The 22,434-nt window shown below is 38.9% G+C and overlaps 1 protein-coding gene across 1 annotated transcript in view; it reads right to left on the reverse strand.

The window, feature by feature from the left end:
* NCBP1 (nuclear cap binding protein subunit 1) overlaps positions 1 to 22,427 on the reverse strand; it is a 39,966-nt gene extending 17,539 nt beyond the window's left edge. The window contains exons 1-11 of the mRNA XM_006143713.1: positions 22,379 to 22,427; positions 15,631 to 15,719; positions 14,955 to 15,055; positions 12,025 to 12,181; positions 9,367 to 9,474; positions 8,903 to 9,024; positions 6,907 to 6,976; positions 6,263 to 6,478; positions 4,513 to 4,610; positions 3,465 to 3,528; positions 1,896 to 2,006 (exon numbers count right to left, since the gene is read on the reverse strand). Coding sequence (XP_006143775.1) covers positions 1,896 to 2,006; positions 3,465 to 3,528; positions 4,513 to 4,610; positions 6,263 to 6,478; positions 6,907 to 6,976; positions 8,903 to 9,024; positions 9,367 to 9,474; positions 12,025 to 12,181; positions 14,955 to 15,055; positions 15,631 to 15,719; positions 22,379 to 22,412 — 1,170 coding nt within the window. The 5' untranslated portion in view covers positions 22,413 to 22,427. The remainder of the gene's footprint in view (positions 1 to 1,895; positions 2,007 to 3,464; positions 3,529 to 4,512; positions 4,611 to 6,262; positions 6,479 to 6,906; positions 6,977 to 8,902; positions 9,025 to 9,366; positions 9,475 to 12,024; positions 12,182 to 14,954; positions 15,056 to 15,630; positions 15,720 to 22,378) is intronic.
* Positions 22,428 to 22,434: the final 7 nt, after the last annotated feature.

Genomic DNA, 22,434 nt, shown 5'->3' on the forward strand with positions numbered 1-22,434 from the left:
TTCCGATAACTCAAAAAAGCAGAGCAGAAATAAAAATCAGTTAAAGATAGTGAAGAATTTAAATACGATTAATGAGTCTGATCTACCGAACTTAAAGAGAACCCTGAACTCCAAGATAGCAGAATATACATTCTTTTTTATATGTAGTAAAACTGTATTTTAAAAAGGGAATGATTATCATGTCGGAACTTAGCATGGGAGTGGGATGAAGGGATCCTGCTTGAAGAGGAGGACAGAAAGCACTTAGGGTATGGCAGTACATCCCATTTCATAACATGTGGGAGTGTTCAATGTTAACTTTATGTCATATATCAGACTTCGGACTTTAGATCAGACCTTACTCAAATGATGTATTTCACCAGCGAAACAAAGCAAAATCAGAACCACTCTCCTTAAAACTTGAAACTTACGGGAATAAAAGCAAAACTGAAAAAAGTTAGGTCATTAGTAGCTTATTAAGTTACTAGTACTATTTTCAAACTGGGGACAGACAGCCATTTATTTTTATATTAGTGGTAGAACACTGGGTTTACAAGGGATTATTTATCCTTGTCCTTCCAGTCAAATAAACATCTAACCTCCTGGAGATCTAAGAAAGAAGACTCTATGTTAGTTCAGGAGAATTTAAAATGATTTTTCCCCTAAAAAAACTGGAAAATGGAAGCTTTCTTCTTTTATAGTATTTTTCTTGAATGTCCTGACCCCATGAAGTCTGTATCTACTTATTTAGACACATATTTACAGACATAAATACGTGTAATACATAAGCATTTCAACAGCTATATATATATTTTAAACACTTGTTACAGAGATTCTTAAAAATTATTTATTTTTATTTATTCATTCATTTTTAAAAATTTGACCAGAGAGAGACAGAGAAAGAGAGAGAGAAAGGGAAAATAAGAAAGCAAGCCACCAGGTCCAGGGACTTGAACACTGGTCAGCCATGTGGGAGTGTCCGGCACTTTAATCACCATGCCACCTGCTGGTCCTGCCCGACGTGAGTTTTAAGCCACCGGGTCCGGGAGGCGAACCGTGGTCGACTACATGGGAGTCCAGCGACATAGCCATTACGCTAACTGCTGGTCCCAAGGGGTTATGTTTCTGATCATGCCTATAGTCCAATACACTGGATAGGTAAGGGACTTGAGCACTGGTCAGCCATGTGGGAGTGTCCAGTGCTTTAACCACCACGCCACCTGCTGGTCCCGTCAACAGCTATATTTTTAACCTATACAATTTAAACGCATAAGCAAAAGTAAGTAACAATCTGTGTAAGTCAGGCCAAAGATTAAGTTTGCTTTTCTCCCTAACTTTCACACATTTTCAGAATAGTCTTTTGAGATTACAATACTACTGACTAAATAGTGTTTTATTTTAAAAACAAAGTAAACAGTAATTCCCCCAATTTTTTATATTGCTCAGTAACACTGTATATTACAAGTATTGATTTTTTTTGTTACTAACAGAAAACTGAAATGAGTTAATACTTGGCCATACTGATGTTTGTATTACCCAAAAAAACTACTGGATGCAAACTGTTATATAAACTTAAAATTTCACTGCCAACTTTAAGATATTAAACATTTTTATCAAACTCAGAAAAGAAACCAAAGGGACCAGCAGATGGTAGTAATGGTTACATCACTGGATGCCAGTTTGAGGCTGGACCTGGTGGCTTAAACTCACGCCAGGCGTGTGTATGTGTACATGTGCCCAAAATCCTGAGAAAAGAATGAAGGAGAAGGGGTTGGCGGCATGGTCATCCCCCATGAGGGGTGATTTCTCACTTTCTGTCTCTCTTTCTCTGGCTCTCTAGCAAGTGCATGTGCCCCATAGCAAAAATCTCTCTCAAAACAAAAACAAAAACACAACACCACCACAGGAAAGGATACAACTTGGGGTAGAGAACCAGGCTGAAGTTTGCACAGTTCAATGAGAAGTGTTGTGTACATCACATCAATGTGAGGAGGTGCTGGAAGCTGAAACAGTTCTGCGAAGATAACCTATAAAAGAATCATAGGTCAGAACTCCAACTGCTATCTTTATACTTCTGCCTGCTGCTAGAAAGACCTTAATATTCTGAACTTTAACTCCATTACATTCATAATGAAAAAAAATTACTTTTTAAATTTTAAAATTATATTTTTTCAAGTATAAGATCTATAATTATTGTAATAAAAATTCTCTCTAAAACTCAATAAAATAAAAGTATGCAATACTATATGTAAATAAGATGAATGCTAATTTGACCCACACTGATCCCAGAGAATGGTGAAATTAAATTCCCACTCTGGAAGTCTCAGAGTTGATTCGGGGAGGTGCAGTTTACTGAAGGACTAAATGGATTAGAATTTCATTCCTGTAATGAGAACACTTACTAGACGTGGAACAGCAAATAGAAGGCAAGTCATCTAGAAATAGATGCCCAAATCCCTCCTGGCAGTCTAAGACTTCTTTGCCATGCTTATTGTCCAGAAACTTCTGTTTTCCATCCTTCCTATATAACTGGCGGACCACCTATCCAGAATGTTAATGCGCTGGTCTGCAACATTCCTCTTAACCACCTCTCATACTCCTGTACTTCAGTCTGGTGAATTTCTACACAATTTGCAGACTTAAAAATATGATTTACACCAAGCATTTCAGCTGACATATCAATGAGCCAAGTTTATAACAAGCACACTTTCAAGGTTTTTAAAGATGGGACAGAGAAGTGCTTTTGGAAAACATTTTTAATCAGCACATAAGTTCAATATGAATAAAATGCAAACTTAAATAATACATTGTAACTACGCTCTTTCATGAATACTTTAACATACATGAATAAAGTAGCTAACAGTTTGAATCACGTGTGTCAAAGGAAAACATTGTTTTTCGGGACAAAAATCTCTATAAGGTGCTCCAAGATACTACTACTATAGTCCTTTTATATGAGTTAATATGGGTTCCAAAGTACTTCTATTCTCCTTACTTCTGAAACACTTGGCTCTTTAAATTTCTAAGAATAAATAAAGATCCATCCCTACCTTGTATTACAGGAAATAATACATTAGTCAGGTACATGCTGATAATAAGAGGTCAGGTAAATATAGTTAAAGAAAATGTTATCTGCCTAAAGTAATACAATGTTTTCAAGTAAGTATCTATTAAGTGGACAATGTACTGACAGAGCTAGAGGCAACTTACATTATTCATGATAACTATCCATGAATGAAGACATACTATATAAATTAATTTATAGGCAACTCCCACTTGGCTACTGGTCTCAACCTCCTCTTTTCTCCTTACTAACACATGGCTAACAGAGCACCAAAACTGACAGCAATTTCCTCGCTCCTCTGTTAATTTTCAGTGCCTGACAAGCAGCAAGAAAAAATAAAAATAAGCCAAGAGTAGATTATACTTTAAAGTCAACAGAAAGATTCTGAAACTTAGAAACAAGCTCCACGTGGAACGCATACCTCAACTATGTGGTAGTTCAAGGGGATCTTGTTCTTCCCTGGATAGCTCACTAGCTGTGCAGCACTACAAAAAGTGTAATTTAAGTTTAATAAGCATAGAAAGATACATGAAAAATCAAAAAAGCAGTTTCAAAAGCAGTATGTTTAGATAAAAGGAAATATTTTCTGAAATGTTCCAGATCTCAGTTACTTCACTTAACTATGCAAATGTTATTTTGTGTACCATAAGGAAAATCTTTAATGCATCCAAATTTGTTGAAAAATCCAAAGGAGTCTAAGGAACAACTAAGGAAGGACATTAAAATCTACCAATTTAAAGTTATTAATCAGGTAGGCTACTTCCAAAATGCTAGAGTCTTTTCTGCCTTAAAATCTAAACTGAAACTTCCCTAGGTCCAAAAAAATTTTATTACAAACAAATTCTCCCAAAGCTTGGATGTCTAAATACTAGGAAAACAGCAAAATCATTAGTATTCATTTATTCCCATAAAATCTAAACCAAAAACAGCTTGCCATCCAAGTTCTCTACAGCATATAGAAAATATCCATATACACCACCTTATTATATGCACATTACTATAAAGCATCCAGAATAGTAGTATTTGAAAGTGAAGAGCCTCAAGAAGGTAAGGCAAGAGATTAGTTTTAGTAAGAGAAGGAGTGAGGACAGGAAGATATATATTTTTAACACACTTTTGTTTTTTGAGAGGTTTTTGCTACAGGGCACGTGAGCTTGCCAGAAAGATAGAGAGACAGAAAGTGAGAAATCACCCCCCCACCCGCCGGGGGGAATAGCCATGCCACAATCCCTTCTCCTCCATTCTCCTCTAGAGCTCTTGGGCATGCACGCACATGTACCCAGCATGAGTTTAAACCACCGGGTCTGGGACTCGAACCATGGTCAACCACATGGGAATTCAGCGACATAACCATTACGCCAACTGCGGGTCTCTATTTTTTTTAACATTCTTTTAACACACATCTTGCTCTTAATCATAAAAACTGCTGCCTTTTCTTACTTCTAAAAGTACCATGAAAACAATCTTACCAAGTCTTTCTTTCCTTCCAGTGGGATTTAATAATGCAGTGAAGATTCTCTTCTATTACAAATCTTTCCACTGAATGACTCCCTGGCATAACAGGACCCTAGAAAGAAAACCAAATATACACATGTATGGATATAGAAAACAGATTTCTTTCATGTTTCAACAAATACTTAAGAGCCTATTATGTTTCAGTCACTATACTGAGTGGTTGGGACAAAAGTTAGAAATATTAAAGATCTGTACTTCCACACATTTCATTGTCATGTTAACCTGTATCTATAACATGACCAGTGTCAGCTGTAGTGTTGTTTCTATTACATCTGATACAGACTTCCATTGCCCGCTTTACATACTAATTCTTACATAAAACAACTGAGTAATTTCTGTATATATATATATTTTTTTTTTTTTGGAGAGGTTTTTGCTATAGGGCGCGTGCGCTCGCCAGACAGACAGAGAGAAACATAGAGACAGAAAGCGAGAAATCACCCCCCAGGGGGGATGGTCACGCCGCAATCCCTTCTCCTCCACTCTCCTCTCGGGATCTTGGGCACGCATGCACACGCGCCTGGCGTGAGTTCTAAGCCACCGGGTCCGGGACGCGGACCGTGGTCGACTACGTGGGAGTCCAGCGACATAGCCATTACGCTAACTGCTGGTTCCCTGTATATATATTTTTAAAGAATTATTTTATTAATTATCTTTTAAATATTGCTACACAGCATATGTGCTCACCAGAGAGAGAAAGTGAAAAAGTGATAAAGGAAGCCGCTAAGTCTTGGACTCAAACCACGGTTGGCCATGTGGGAACCACACCACCTGCTGGCCCCAATTTCTGTATATTAATAGCCTTTGTAGTTTGATTCAGATTTTTAAACCGTAAGAGACTTACTTCTATAATAAACATGAACGGAGAGTAAATTCTATTCAAGCACCACATAGACATAAAAAGTCACATATGTACTGAAAGATTTTCACAATGTATTTCTTAAAAAAATTTTTTTAATTACCTACATGATATTGTTTAATTTTTTTTTTTAAGTATATGTTTAACAAACAGGTTCAAAAAATATACAATCGACTCTTAATGGTAAAGCTGGGGTGATTTTAATAGGACAGAAAAAACAAAACCTTTATTTTGAGGGCAATAAATATTTTGCATATTTATTCTCTTCTGGCAAAGGATAGGTAGGCATATTAAGGAAACAGTAACAATTAAATATAAATAGTCCAGGAAAAACAAATTTAGGGCTCCATTTTATTTCCCTTACATGAATAAATACCTAACCAGATATATTTTAGAAGACTTTTTTTTTGGGGGGGGGGGAGATTTTTGCTATAGGGCGCATGGGCTCACCAGAAAGAGAGAGAGAGACAGAAAGTGAAAAATCACCCCCAGGGGAATGGCCACCACGCAACCCCTTCTCCGTTCTCCTCTTGGGATCTTGGGCACGCACGTACATGTGCCCGGTGTGAGTTTAAGCCACTGGGTCCGGGACTCAAACCGCGGTCGACTACATGAGAGTTCAGCGACATAGCCATTACGCTAACTACTAGTCCCACTAAATATAATTTCTTGCATAATGAAGTGATTATCATTCACTGATTTCAAAAGTTAACTTTATTGCCACCAACCTTCTTAGACTAAAAAACTCAAAATTAAAATGTAACACAGGCATGATTCAAGCCAAGATTAAACCACAAATATAATGCAACACAGGCTGTTTCTAGGAACTTCAGTTGGTCACATACCTCAGGATCATCTGTGTAATCAAACATTCTGAAGATGACCCTTGGCATCGGGTACACGGAGTCTTCCGTGTGAGGAGGTGGTGTGAAGGGAGGCAGGTTGTGCTGGAGCGCCTCACACAAGATGCTGTCAAAGGCAAGATAAGGTCTTAGGATGTGCCGTTCCTGCCAGCGATCCTTTTTCAATTTCTGAATCTGGGCCCACAGGCAATCTAAATACTAAAGACAGATTAATGTTTAATAATTAATATAAGTAGTATTTTAACTAGACAAATGCCAAAAAATCGCTACCATCTGAAATACAAGATGAAAAAGTAAGCTAATTTGTAATTAAATGTGGTACGAAAGAATGGCGCCAAGTATTTTTAAAATTGTAACTGCTTGTTTTATGAACTCTGTTTGGAGTTGCTACCTCTTACATTCTTTGAATCAGGCATTTAAATAAAAAATAGGTCTACTCTGTGATGGCTGGAATCCCACAAAACGGGACTGTTTCAATGATGACATTTATTAAACACCACATGCTAAGGCTGTGGGGAGTTGGATCCTGACATGGAATGTGGAAACCTCGCTAAGATATACAGAGGGTCTGAGTATGTCACAGAAGGAAGAAGAGCTGACTATCACAGAGACCGAAATCAATTTACCTCTTCCTGCGGATGTGGTTTATCAGCGGCCCATACTTGTAACATGGGCACGTGAGTCTTTTGGCGTCTTCTAAAGATAAAAATGAAATTCTACTATTAGATTTCAAAACATGAGATGATGGTCAATCATTTTAATTAATAAAATACAAATTAAAGCAACAAAACAACATTTTAAAAAATAATTATTTATTTAATTCTTTTTTTTTTTTTTTTTTTTTCTGGAGAGGTTTTTGCTATAGGGTGCATGTACTCGCCAGAAAGACAGAAAGAGACGGAGAGACAGAAATCGAGAAATCATCCCCGAGGGGGGATGGCCACGCAGCAATCCCTTCTCCATTCTCTTCTCAGGATCTTGGGCATGCATGCACACATGCCCAGTGTGAATTTATGCCATCGGATCCAGGACTCGAACTGTGGTCGACTACATGGGAGTCCAACGACATGGCCATTATGCCAACTGTTGGTCCCCAAAATAATATTTCTAAGTACCAGACTGTCAGACCTTAATATTTTTGATAATGTACTATGAATCTTCAAGATGTAGGTAAATTCCCAGTCTCAAAAATTGTCGGTAGCAGTGTAAACTGCTATAATTTCTTTGGAAAAGTACAGGCTCTCTGTAAGGGAATGTGATTTACTCTATCAAAATTAAAACATTCATTTAACCTGGTAACGCCACTTCTAAGAACCGACATACCCCATAAATACATTTGTACTTATACACAAACAGGATGGTCACTGAGACATTATTTATAATAGCAATAGACTGGAAATAATCTAAAGACCCACTGACAGTTATTTAAAACAGTAGACTACTGCACAGTTGTTAAAAAGAATGAATAGAGCTATTTTTACACATTGAATCCAAGTCACAGTGAACAAAACAATGAAGAAGAGTGTATATATTGGGCACCACTTGGACAAATAAAAGGAGGGACGTAGGGGGCCAGCAGGTGGTACAGTAGTAGGGGTACTGGACTCCCACCTTGTCAATAGTGGTTTGAGTCCCGGACCTAGCAGCTTAAAACTCATGCCAGGCACGTGTGCGTGTGTGCCCAAGATCCCAAGAGGAAAATAGAGCAGAAGGGAGCCATCCTCCTCGGAGGTGGTTTCTCATTTTCTGTCTTTCTCTGTATCTCTAGCAAGTGCACATGCCCTATAGCAAAAATCTCTCTCTCAAAGAAAAAGGAAATATCCACATATATAAAAGATTCTTTCAGCTTTATTTGTAACCGAGTATTAACAGTATCCAAAGAAGTATATATTAATGTACAGAAAATAAAATAAAAACACCCTACAAAAACTTAAGAAAAATAAACGATTACCATGCTGCTGAGTAATTAAGCATAAGTTTACGAAAAAGGTATCTTATTAGTTATTATATCTAATGAGACAGATCAAGCTTTTCACATTGGCTTGGGAGAGGTGGGTAATAGGAAGATATGAGATTTTTCATTGAAATCCGTAACATTTAAGAAGACCAAGCTGTGTGTGAAGTTAAGGACCACTGTCTCGAGGCCTTGGTTTAGGAGTCAATGTCTTAAATGAATACATAAATTGTATATATGTACCAGGGAAGTGGTTCTTCACCTGGGGAATGTATTAATAATCCAGATGTCCTGACCTTCCCCCAAATAGTGTAATTCACTAAGTGTGGGGGTTAGGGTCCAGGCATTTTAAGTACTAACTCTTATGCACGCTATTGACAACTATTGTACCGTAGTGTTTTATGCCTTTTACAAGCATGTATAAAGCCAGCTTACATGAAGCTATATTATCAACTCCTCTGCACTGACGAAGTAAGTAAACACATCTGATTACTTAAGTTCTCCGTGAGTTATAACAGAGGAAAAGGAGATTATTACAGAATGCCTTCAGGAACTCTACGGTTTACTTTTCAGATGGTATCACTAACGGGTGAAATATAACACATTTAATCTATCAGTAAGCTATCTTTTACCTAAACAACAAAAAGTATTACGAGCTGTATTCTTACTTAAGATAGCTTTCAGTGTTGGCAAAGATGCGGTCCATCTCTGCATCTTTCTTTTCGTACAACTCCTTTCCAACCCAGGGCAAAGATGAGAGAAATGCATACACATACCAATCTCGACGTACCTAAAGAGTTTTTAAAAAGTAAGTGTAAAATATGTACTAGTTAATTATCTCCATATTGTATTTATTCTTCAATGAAATACTATAAAAGCTATTTATCAGGGCTTAAGTAAGACATCTGGTTCATTCAGAGCATTTCTGGCTGTAATAGTTCTAATCTTACTATACAGAATTATCTGAACTAACATACAGATGGCACAAGAACACACACGGGCCTGCTGACTTAACTTTCAGATATTAAGAATCTAGTGTGATCTGCTTTTCCTGTTTGCTACTACTAAAGGGTTACAAGCAAAAAATTCCTGGAACTATATGGACAAGGTTCAGCAATAAGGGCTTTCTTACCTGAGGCACATCTTCTTCCTGAGTTACACTTACAAAATTTTCAAACATAGCAACCATTGATGGGGCAGCAATCACATGACAATTCACGAGGTCAGACAAAAACCGAACCTGTTGGGGCAAACAATTTCTGCTATTAAATCTAAATGTCCTTTGTAATAACTACAAAAACAAGCAATCTTACGATGGTCCAAACCAGGGGTTGGAAAAACTACAGCCCAAAGGTTGAACCTAGCCGCTTGCCTACTGTTTGCAAGTCTGTGAGCTAAGAATGGTGCTTAGATCTTTAAATGTTTGAAAAAAGAAATCAAAATAATATTTTATGACACATGCGAATAATATGAAATGTAAATTTCAGTGTTCATAGTAAACTTGTACTGACACACAGCCATCCTCATTTGGTTAAATATCGTCCAAGGTTTCTTCTGAGCTCTGGAAGCAGAGCTGAATAGTTATGACAGAGACAGTAGAAAGGACAGAAATATGTGAGCCTATAGGTTTCCATGCTATGTTACATTAAGAACCCAACCTGCAAAATATTCTAGCTGCTTTGACCTACCATCTCCTTTTCCATCTGGCTATAAATAATTTTCAATGAACTACAGAAATGGAAATTACAGGACATACATTTACTGGGTATCCTCTGTATGCCACTGTTAAGCACTTTAAAGTCCCTGCTATAGGGGACTCATAGACTAGTGGGATAAGCACAAACACACACACACACACACACACACACACACACACACACACACACAAGAATGACTCCTGTACTGAAAGGCAAATAAGTAAAAAGTGCATTAGGAATAGTGACAACACATCATAGAGGAGGTGACAACTGAAATAGGTCATAAAAGACAAGTAAAGTCCCTAAGTGGTGAGCAAGGAGGGCATTCTAGGGAGGGTGCTTTGAAAACCAGATGTGCTCTAAGATCTGTAGTAATTATGATATAGCTGAAGGTGGATGAGAGGCAAGAAAAGAGAGACAGATGATGGCAACCATGAAGAGTCAGGCTAGAGTCTGGATTTTACGCCTACACCTTGACAGGGGTCCAAACTTTTTTGATTGGGTACTCAGTAAAAACAGATTTGGACCTGATGGTGACACAATGGTGAAACACAGGGCTTGCAAGGCTGCCCCACATGGGAAGATCCCAGATTTGAGTCTGGTGACCTCCCCAGCTGTGCTAGGCACAAGTGTGCCCATAATCCAGGGAAGGCTGAGGGGTGGAGTGGATCATGGTGTCAGAACCCTGCTGGAGATGCTGTCTCTCTGCTTTTCTGTCTCTTTCACTCATGGAAGAAATGACTAAATGAATTTGAAAGAAAAAAAATCACCCCTACCATTAGGACCTGGTCACTCCATAATCCTTTTTTCTCCATTTCTCCATCCCATCAGCATCCTGGACACACGGGCATACTCTGTTTCTGAAGCCACCAGGACTGAGATTTGAACTGCACTGGGGAATGTAGCCTCCCGCTGCAATGCTTAACCAATGTGCTACAGGACTGGCCCTTTACCAGGTATTTTAAGACCACCCTTGTAGAGAATAGGAATGAACTGAGCTGAACTTAATTATCGAAAGACCAATCTGCCTTCACTGTGGAACATAAAGTGAGAAGCACAGAACCTAGATGCAAAAACATCAGTTAAGAAACTATAAGAATATGAAGAAGGGGGCCAGCAGGTGGCGTTGTAGTTAAGGGCACTAGACTCCTACATGGCTGATTACAGTTTGAGTCCTGGACCTGGGAGCTTGTCTTCTCACTTTCCCTCCCTTTCTCTCTCTCTTTCACTCACTCTGTCTCTCTCTGGTAAAATTAAAGAAAGTTATATAATTCTTTAAACAAAAAAAAAAAAAACCATGAAGAGAAAGGCATGAAATATTATGCTAGAGTCTCTGGAGGCAAAGAAGAAGGGAAAGAATTGAGAGAAATCTAGGAGGCAGAACTGACAGGGTTTGGGGATGCTATGGTATAAGGGGTAAGAAGACAAAACTTAGTGCTCAGTTTTCCAGATGAGTTCCCCAGCAGGCAGTGACTGACCACTGTATGTGAGCTGGGGAGGACAGAAGGAAAGGAGGTATAAACAACAGTGTATTAGAGACCTCCAGGTAAGGTATCTTAGGGCTATGCAGGTAGCATGTCACACAGGTCTGGAGCTCAAGAGATAGGCTGAGGCTGGAGATAAGGTTATAGATTTGGGGGTCACTGAAATAAAGGCAGTATTGAGGCTGTGAGAGGGAACAGGAACGCTTCCAGAGAGAGTATTTTAAAAAGAGCAAAGCTAGAACAGAATCTGAGAAACACAGAATGTAAGGTACAAGGTAAGATGACCCAGTAAAAGAGAATAGGAAGAGAAGGTAGAGGGCATCAGGAGTCCTGAAAAAACTGGCGTAGAAACCAAGGGGTAACAAAGTAATGTAAAGAAACAGATGCTTCAGAGGCAGATGAGATTTAAATAAAAATAAACCACTGGATTTGGTAACAAGCACTATGATACCTTTAATGAGAATGGTTTCAAAAGAGTGATCATCAGGGTAAAGTGGAGGACTATATTCTAAGAGAAAGAAAAAATTATTTCATTGTAGCTCACCTCTTCCCTCAGTCTCAACACTAAATCATAAAGGGCAGGGAAAATAAAATTTCATAATAACTTACCAAATACACTGCTTCGTTGTAATTGTTTGCTTTCAATGATTCCTTAAGTTGACGAATCATGGCTTCTACAAATTCTCCACCAAAGTTGTAATTCCTGGCATTCAGTAGACCAACTAATGTTGTATAAATTGTCAACTTCTCAGGTAACAGACGTGCACTGATTTGAGAACCGAGTATAAAACCAAAAAAAACCCCAAATAATGGCATTATGTTAAGTTGCTGAATGTTATATAAATCATTTTATCATTCCATTAACTTTGCAACAGGATGGCTTTCAGCTACTTCAGGAAAGTCACAAGTGTCACTGCAATTTTTTATTTCAATTCTAATTGGTTAATCCAAAAGTTAATAAAGTATAACAGTCTAATTGTGAAATTATCATACTAAAAACCAGACCAGTTTTACTTTAAGTATATTTAGTGGAACTGAGTAACAATTTCAAAGAAAATGGTTTCCATGGTAAAATATCTCAGAATTGCTAGATGAAACAATATTTTTAAACACATAATCATGAAGGGGAGGGGATGGGAGAGCACACAGCATTTAGTTTCTACCCTTACCTAACCAATATTCTGGGATCAGAATTCCACTTTGACAAACACTATTCTAGTTGCTTAGAAAAGATGGAGAATTAAGATCAGTATCAATTATGTTCCTATCAGTAAAACTGTTGAATTTTTAACATGGTACTCCGGAATGGTTAAGATTTCTTTATATCTTAGTTGCTTATTTCAATTGTGTTGATTTCATTAGTTATTTGCAAAACATAGAAGATGATTTTAATAATCAACCTTTAGAAGCAAAGGTTAGTTCCAAAGTTAGGTAGCATTTCAAAACTAGCTCAAAAAGAGAAGCAAATAAGAACTCATGGTAATTAAGTGGGGAAGAGATTCTCTTACACCTTCCATGTTTTCCTAAGGTTCGTAGCAAAGCATTAGACTATTTAGGTCTTAAAAAAACTAGTGTTGGCCAGGTAGGTGGTGCAGCAATAAACAATGCTTCATGACGCTGAAGTCACATGGGAAGGTCCTGGGCTCTTGTCTTGAGCTTTCCCTGTACACACTGGCATGCATACACAACTGTGATATGGTTGCTGAGGCTGGGGGTGGATTGTGGTATGAGACCCTAGTACGGGTGCTTGTCTCTGTTTCATGAAAGAAAGGAACTTAAAAAAATTTAAACAATTCATCCAGACCTTTAGCCAGCTCCAGATCATGGGCACATGCTCAGGGAAGTCCCCAAACATGAACCCCAGAACCTCTCCTTGTGCATCAGCCCCTCAGAGTGTTGTGTTTTATTGCTGTGGCACACCCAGCCCCCTTTTCTTGATATTAATTGGATTCTTTTAAAAAACTGTAAACTAGGAAGGGGCAGGGGCATGGGTGTGGGTGGGGACCTGAGGAAAAATTTTCAAAAAAGGAAGAAAAGAAAGCAGTGAAGTAGGGTCAGTAGGTGGCATAGTGGTTAAAGCACTGGATCTCACAAGACTCTGTGGTTCAAGTCCAGGATCCCAAAGCTTAAAAAATACACTGGGCACAAGTGTGTGCATGCCTAACATTCCAAGAGGAGAGTGGAGGAGAAGGGACTGTGACTTGACCATCCCTGCGGGTGGTGATTTCTCACTCCCCCGCTTCTCTCTGTCTCTCTCCAGTGAGCACACTTGCCCTGAGGCAAAAAAAATCTTAAAACAAAATCAAACTGTAAGATAAATTAACTAAAGTTTTAACTATGAGAGGTTAAAATGAAATCCACTAATAATTTCAGTTTGTGTTAACACATCTAAATTTCAAAAATGAGCTGTAAACATTAAAAAATTATAAAAATAATTGAAAAGACAATTTAAAAATCACCTTCAAAATTTAAAGATACCTCATAGATATAATCTCACGTAAAGTACAAAGACCCCATTTACCCAGAAGTCATAGGTAGTTCTTAGCAAGGAAAACAATTCAGAGTGATCGATGTCTGAGAAACAAGAAAGCCTGGATTGCTATTTCTACCACTGGAAGTGACTGTCTCATAATTCCATGAGGGCTTTTTCCCACTTTAATCGTCTCAGAAATTAAATGCTGTTCCCTATTCTAGCTAACCTAACTTAGATAAAGATTATGTCTGTTAATAGCTTCAAAAGCATCTTTAGTCCTCCAAGAGGGTTATTACTACTTGAGTTACCAATACTTGATTTTTTTTTGAACTACTAGTTTAAAATGTAAGTTAAGGGCCAGCAGGTGGCATGGTGGTTAAGGCACTGGACTTCTACATGGCTGACCGTGGTTCAAGTCCTGGACCTGTAGGCTTACCTTTTCTCACTCTCTCTGATGAGTGCACATGCCATATAGCAAACTAAATAATAATAATACAAATAAAATTAAATAATAATTTGTTTAAATATAAGTTAGTCTATTTAATATATTTAAGTCTGGGGCTGGCCTCATGGACTAGTATTCAAAGGAACCAGAACCCACATGGCTGACCATGGTTTGAATTCCAGTCTTAGCAGCTTGAAGAACACACTGGGGCAAATGCACACAAATTTGGGATTTCATTGCCCGGATCCCAATGAGATGGAGAGGCAAAGAAGAAGGGATTTCAGTGTGACTATGTCCCATTTGGGGTGTGCTTTCTTTCTCCCTTTCCTTGTCTCTTTCTCTGGCCAGTATATGTGTCCTCTAGCAATTAAAAAAGAATTCTGCATGAGAAAGTGAATTATAAAGTTCTAAGGTACAAAAGAAAAATGCTCAATTTTAGTCCTATCTATACTTATGAAAAAGTTTGTCAAAGGATCAAAGGTCATTTTATTTGTACAAATTTCCCAGCAGCAGCAAAGCCAATGACATATGGGCTGTAAACACATCTTTTGAGCAGTTCTCAAGCATTTAAGAGTAGATAATACATTATCACCTGGATTCACAAATCTTTTGCATACATACACTGTACAAAGAAGCCTTAAGATCTTGCTCTTGTAATTAGGAAGATCAGCTTCCAAAACACCAGCCAAGCCTTCTAGGTTACTTTCCAAAGAGCAGGCACTCTGTAGAGGACATCATATGAAACACTCGTCAAGTACTCAGGAGTGAGTGAATTACGATAAAATTTTCTAGATTAAAAAAAAGTTCAGGCTGCATACAAAAATAAGGCACAGAAAAGTTTAAGTGAATTGTGGAGTTACTGTTCTTTAGAAATCCATAAGGGAACGGATAAAATCTTAAAATAAGAAATCTAAGTTAGCAGAATAAGTACTGGAAATGGGAGACACCAAGGGTTCTACCCATCTCTCCCACTAACCAACTTTCTGTCTCAGGGCAAACTGCCTCAAGTATCTGGTATCAAAGTGTGTTAGTTCATTTATGAATTCAGGGTTCTATTCCCTAGGTACCTTCTAAGGCTCATCGTCTGTGAAAATTACTAATTACTAAATCACAGATTATTAAAACTCTAAATTATCTGCATCTCAGGGGTTTCAACATACACTTACTTTGAAATACAGATGCATGGTAATAGAAATATAAGCAGCCTAAAACTGAGACCATCAAGTTTTCAGTTGTGAAAGTTAAAGCAGTGAACACAACCCTAAACCCAGCAGTCTGTGCCTACTGTAGTGCATACCTTTTCTCCCACTTTGCATATTAAAGATTCCAAATGATCTTCAGTTTCATTTGCATCAGAGGTCTTTCTCCTTTTGTGAGGCTGCCCACCTGTTTCAGTAACATAAGAAATATTAATATTGTATGATGAATCTGCTATCACAAATTTTATTTAACCCCTTTAGGCTACAATTTCTGTTCTACCAGGCCCTACTTTTGCGAGAGTAGAAGCTCTGAAGTGACCCTCCATTTTTCACACTAGGCTAGGTTAACCAACAGACTCCATTTCCAGAGCCACTATATGCAAAAACTCCAGGAGACACTATTCACATTAAGTTTGTGTGACTAGTGCAGGTGAGGCTGTGCAATGTAGCAGCCTTGTCAATTTCTGTGTACTGGCTGGAATGGGGCCAACAAGGTGCTAACCATCTGTTTTAGAATACTCATGTAATGCCTACTACTACGTTTTTTTAACTTGAGTTGTTTTTCGATCTTCAGTTGGCTGTTCCAAACCTGTTATGCCAATAGTATTCATCAGTCTAAAATAATGTAATTTCATTATTATGTAAATTGACCATAAAATAAAGGCACAAAACCAAATTAAATGCTATGAAGACTTAATTGGGGGGAAAATCTTTCTATTAGATAAGAAGAGGAAACTTCAAAAGGTGGGAAAAGGGAGCTTAAAACGTCAAGACACCTCATTTACTTTATAATCATCTAAGTTCTTAACTTTTCAATTAATAGTAGCACTAGTACAATTTAACTCAAACAGTGGTAATGACATCATATAACATAAACACACACAAAGTATTGGGCACTATCTCAAATAATTGGTAGAAACAAGTTTTATTTTATAATTCCATTTTAACAGACTCTTTTTAAATGAATAATTACCGATCCTGATTTTTTTTTTCAAAAATCTTATCAAGGAATCTTAATATATTTTTAAAAAGCTTTCATTCTGAAATCGTTACCAATCACCTGTCCTGACTGCTAATGAATTCAAGTTGAATGAAGAAGCTATGCTACAAATAACCTCAAGCACCATCCTTATTCAGACCTTCCCTGCTGACAATCTTTCACCATTTTATTTAAAATCTTAACACACCCACTTTAATCATTTTGTGACACTTTAAAAATTACAGTAAGAGTGTTAAATATAAAATATGCTGCTGCTATGTTACCCATTCTTACATAATTCAACCTGTGACTTCCATCAATTAGGTTAAGACAAGCGTGTGGACAAGTTAGCAATCATCTATAACTGTGCTGGGAATCCATATTAATAATGAAGATCTGCAACTGGATATAGAATTCTACAGTAGCAAGTTACCTATAACTTTAATCTTCAGATCTAAATGGTCAAAGGAATTGAACTATCCTTAGAATTCTTTTTTTTTTTTTAAGAGGATTTCACCATAGGGCACATGTGCTCACCAGAAAGAGACAGAAAGCGAGAAATCACCCCCCAAGGGAGATAGCCACACCGCAATCCCTTCTGCTCCAGTCTCCTCTCAGGGTCTAGTGCACACATGCACACATGCCCAACGTGAGTCCAGCAACACAGTCATTATGCCAACTGCTGGTCCCCTTAGAGTTGGAACATTTAGCTTGAAATGTACAGTGATTCTCATAAAACACAGCCTCTAGCTATTCAAAGCTTGGGCTGTTAAAAGTCTCTCCAATGACTGAAATGATGTAAATTTAAGCTGATTAAAAGCAACCTAGTACTATTCAGACAGGATCAGAAGGAGGTAGTATAAAGAGCCTCAGAGTAAAGCATGCTGTGCTTTGACATCTCAACCCCTTAATTACCACTATCATTTTGAAGGGATAATGCCACAAAAGTATAACATGCTTGCAGTAGGACAGCTGAGATGTATTCCTAGAAGTATCAGCCTGTGTAATGGTGTGGACACCTGTGGAACAGGACCAGTGATCTTGACTCTCAAGTATACATCAAACCTAAGTCACAGGATCTACTAAGGTTTCATTACCCAAAGAGCTAATTTTCACAAAGGTCTTTTATTTCCAGGATTCATATATATAAAGAAAAAAAGAAAAGAAAATAAAAAAGAAAGAGAAAGAAAAGCTGCATACATGATGGAATGGTTATGTAAGCTGTCAGCCAGGACATTAAAATAGCCCTTTTTTAAAGCAGTGGTTCTCAACTGGGTGCCGATTTTTTTCCTCAGTGGCCATCTGGCAATCTCGAGAGACATTTTTGGTTGTCAAAACTGAAGGAGTGCAGTTGGCACCTAGTGGGTAGAGGCCAGGGATACTGGTAACATTATACAGGACATCTTCCAACAATAAGAATAATATGGTCTAAAAAATTCATAGTGCTGATGCTGAGAAATCCTGTTTCAGAAAGCAAAACATACTAAAAAACATACTAATAGTCTTCTCCAAAACTGAATTTTGGCGAGGTTGGGAGAACACAGACACTGGAAAACTAGCTGAATGAAAGCAGTGTTTTTTCCTTCTTTCTTTCTTTCTTTTTTAATGCCTTAGCCACTGTTTCCGGCTTTCTGGCCCACCTACTTTGCCGATCCTTTATTTTACCTCACAGTCTTCCTAACTGAACGATCCAGCTGGCTGGCCTGCTGCAGCTTGGAACTTTACCCCACTCTTTAGCACCATCTTCCCAGCCCCCTCCAGAAGCATCAACAGGAAAAACAATGCTGCACGGAGAGAAGGTTATGATTTCTGAGAAAAATCTGCAAAATTCAAGTACACAATCATGTCTCTGAACTGCAAACCCTCTTTTCATTTTGCTGTACTGAAGGACAAGATGTGTTTGAGAAATGGGAGGAAGGAAGAAAGGTAAGATATATCCTACTCTCATCTGATATTTGAGAGACTAAGAAGGGGAGAAAAAACACTGCAGAAAAAGTAAAAACTCCCTGACAGTAACAAAATATTGAACTCAAATGAGAATCTAGGCAGAAGCATAAGGACATAAGACAAAACGCCTTAATTAAGAACAAAATCTGGGGACCAGCAGTTGGCATAATGGCTATGTCGCTGGACTTCCATGTAGTTGACTGCAGTTCGAGTCCCAGACTTGGTGGCTTAAACTCACGCCAGCCGCTGTGCGTTTCCAAGATCCCAAAAGGATAATGGAGGAGGAGGGACTGCAGCGTGATCATCCCCCCTGGGGGGGGATTTCCTGCTTTCTGTCTCTCTCTTTCTGGCGAATGCACACGCCCTATAGTAAAAACCTCTCAAAAAAAAATAAATAAATAAAATAAAATTTTGGGAATTAGCTGAATGCTTTCATGCACACTCAAGAAAACCTATCTATGGTGGCTTCCAAACAAGAACAGATTCTATATTAAAATGTAACTACGTAGAAGTTTCATCAATGTAATGTACACTGAAGTTACATATTGCTGCTTCACTCTGACAGGCTTGGCTAATACAGAAAAGAGAAGCAGGTCTTTATTAAAACCCATCCCAAAGCACCCTAACACACCAAATTTATTTTTCCCCCTGTATGTTGATCCCAATTTCATATAGACATGTATTACATCTTATATCCCTTCTAAAATAGAATGTACTATCGGTTATTTTAATCCATAAAGTGCAACAGAAAACCAATCCTGAAAAAGTAACAAAAGCCCACAACATAAAAAAGCGATATAATTTGATTCTGCAGATTTAAACAGAGGTTAGTAACCATCACATGTGAAACTAACTATACTCTCCCTCAGAATAAACAAACCTCTTTACTTCTATTCATTTTTTCCCCCTACAGTTAAGTAGAAAAGTCAGTAACAGTTTAAAAGATAATGACTTATTTCTAAGTAGCTTAAATGGAATTAGTATGGGATTGTGGCTAAGAACCTGAATAATCCAAGTCCTTCCTTAACTGTAAAAGAACAAAACAAACAATGTACTGAGCACCTATTACGTACCTATCCTAGAGAAACTGAAAAGCTTCAGAGAAGATCTTAAAGAGACTAAGAAATGAATTAGCAAAACACAGGACTAGTTCTCATACACATTACTTCCTTTTTAGAATCTCATTTTTCTTGTCTATGAACAGTTTGCTGCCTCCTTGAATCTTGGATAGTCTAGTCTCACTGTAGAGATATAATTTAAAAATACTACTGTAAGAGGACCTGCAGGTGACATGGTAGTTAAGGGCGCTAGATTCCCATGGCCGACTGTGGTTTGAATCCTGGACCTGGCGGCTTGTTTTCTCACCTCCCCACCCCACTCCACCCCCAACTCCTTTACTCTGTCCCTCTCTGGTCAAATTAAAAAAAAAAACTTAAAAAAATCTTCCTGTAAGTTCTGACCCTCTATTACCTCTCTGATCTCATCTCCTAACCCTCCAAAGCCCTGCTCCGCAATGCTGGTCTCCCAGCTGTTCTGTGAAAATGGCAGGGAGGCTCTGGCCCTCCGCCTCTGCACTCATGGCTCCTTTTGTTTGGACCACTGCTTCTCCCATAAACCGACAGCAATATGGACTGCTCCCTTACCTCCAGCAGATGTTTGATTAGTCGCCATCTCAGGGAGCCGTTCCTCAACTAGCCCATATAAAATAGTAACTCCTTCCTGTCTCTACCCCTTCACTCAACTTTTTCTGCACAGCACTTGTTACCATATGACATGCTACACTTTACATGACTGTGTGAAGGGGTGGGACAGCCTCCCCAATAGTATCCTAAAACCCTGATTCACTCCCAGCTTTAGCCAAATGTGGTTCATGGGCACAGGAGTGCTCGACATACTCAGGGAGGTCTCTGGATACAAACTCAGGTCCTTCCCAAGTAAGTCAGCCTGGCAGACTGTCACGCTTTAACGCTGGGCCACTGACTGGCCCATTTCTCTACATATTCTCTTTACAAGTCTCCAGGCTGCCCCTCTAGAGACATCTCCCCTCTCCTTAGGGATGCCTTAGAAAGGAAAGGGAGAACAAATAAGAGAAAAGCAAGCTTAAGAATATCAAATAAAATAGGAACAAAAGACTTAAATCCTCTAAAAGCCAAGTGATGACTTAAGAAATTAGTTTTTGATCAGGCAAATACAAAGCAAACAAAAATTGTATTTTCTGTGCCCTGTACCGAGGTTATATCAAAAGCCTCCTGAGTTAATAACCAAAGCATGCAGCACAGTTATACCCGTGTAGTGACAAGAGCCCCAGAATTGCTCCCACAGGTGTCTGGGCACTGGGCAAACAGCTGTGTCTCCATGTAAATTACATCGGATCTCTAGCCCCTCCTGTGTCAGATGAGAAAGTTGACAGCATTTCCTATCAAACCACATCCTAGAAAAACCTGTGTTTCACTACTAAAACAATACAAGTGATTCTGCCTTTAACTGTCTCTAAGTTCAAGGAGAGAAACATGTTAATGGAGAAACTTTTTGTTTGTTTGTTTTTGGAGAACTTTTGCTATAGGGTGCATGCACTCGCCAGAAAGACAGAGAGAAACAGAGAGACAGAAAGCAAGAAATCACCCCCCAGGGAGGATGGCCACGCTGCAATCCCTTCTCCTCCATTCTCCTCTTGGGATCTTGGGCACGCACACACATGCGCCCAGCATGAGTTTAAGCCACCAGGTCCAAGACTTGAACTGCAGTGGACTAAATGGGAGTTCAGCGACATAGCCATTACGCCAACTGCTGGTCCCTAATGGAGAAACTTAATCACTTAATTTTTTCTTACACGCAGGCATCTGCCAATGTTGGTCACCTCTTAAATATTAATAGGTGATAAAGCATGGAAACATCATCATAAGTCATTGGTAACCTGTATTATTGCACTTAATGCTCAGGAAACTCAAAAGGAGTTCCACGCATCACAGATTGTTTCAAGAGGTTCTAAAAACTGGGCAAGATCACAAAGTAAATGGTAGGGTCAGCTCCAAATCCAAACCCAGTGGTTCCAGTATCTTGCCTCTTAACCACTAAGATATATTCTTTCCCAAGGAATAGTGTACTAAGATATTAGCAGCAGAATTACCCTAAATTTCACTTTGTGTGTGTGTTCGTGTTTTTTCCTTGACTGTAATGCTTACGTTTTTATTTAAAATAACAAAATTATTCTTAGTTTTTAACGGTAACACCATGATCTCCTGAAGCAGGCCATCCAAATGGAGATAGGGAGCCCTGGTCTAAATTTCTCACAGCTCTCTGGTTAGTCTTCCAGCATATTCGCCTAAAAGAATTCGGAAATGTACATATTGGCTGTTCAAAATCTAACATAACCTGCCTTTTTATTCGTGACCTTTTTGCCGTGAATAAGGGCAAAATTCTTTCCCAGAGATGTGAAAAAAGGCAAATCAATGACCGCTGCAGGAGCAGAACTGTGATCGCAATTCACCACGTCTCGGCCACCGCTTTGTTTCTTTTCATCGGGAAGTCTTCCGAAAGCCCTTCTCAGGTGCAGCTTCGAAGGTTGAAAAGAAAACAGTGGAACCAGTGGCTCCCTGTCACCGTACCTTAAGAGGCGGCAACCTAGACACGGTGGACTTCCCAGCTCGGCGGTGCAAAAAACCAAGGAGCAAGTCTCACGGAGTCCATGGAGACCAGGGTCTCTCCAAGGGGCTCACCAGGCCCCTTTCCGCAAGATCAGACTGAAGGACTTGGGGCTAGAGTAAAGGAGGAGGGAGCAGTTGCTTTTTAAACCCAGCCACACCCGCACCGTGCTTCCCTCTATGGTTCGCCGTCCCTTTCCATGAGACTCGGAGCCCAAAGAAGCCAAACCATGGCTTCCCCCCGGGCGGGGCCACGGAGGCCAGGCCGAGGGCACTCACCGTCGTTCTCGTCGCTGTGCCGCCGCCCCGACATGCTGCCCGCGGTGAGCTGCCGC

This window comes from Tupaia chinensis, unplaced genomic scaffold (assembly GCF_000334495.1).
Source record: "Tupaia chinensis unplaced genomic scaffold, TupChi_1.0 Scaffold000104_1, whole genome shotgun sequence".
Lineage (NCBI taxonomy): Eukaryota > Metazoa > Chordata > Mammalia > Scandentia > Tupaiidae > Tupaia > Tupaia belangeri.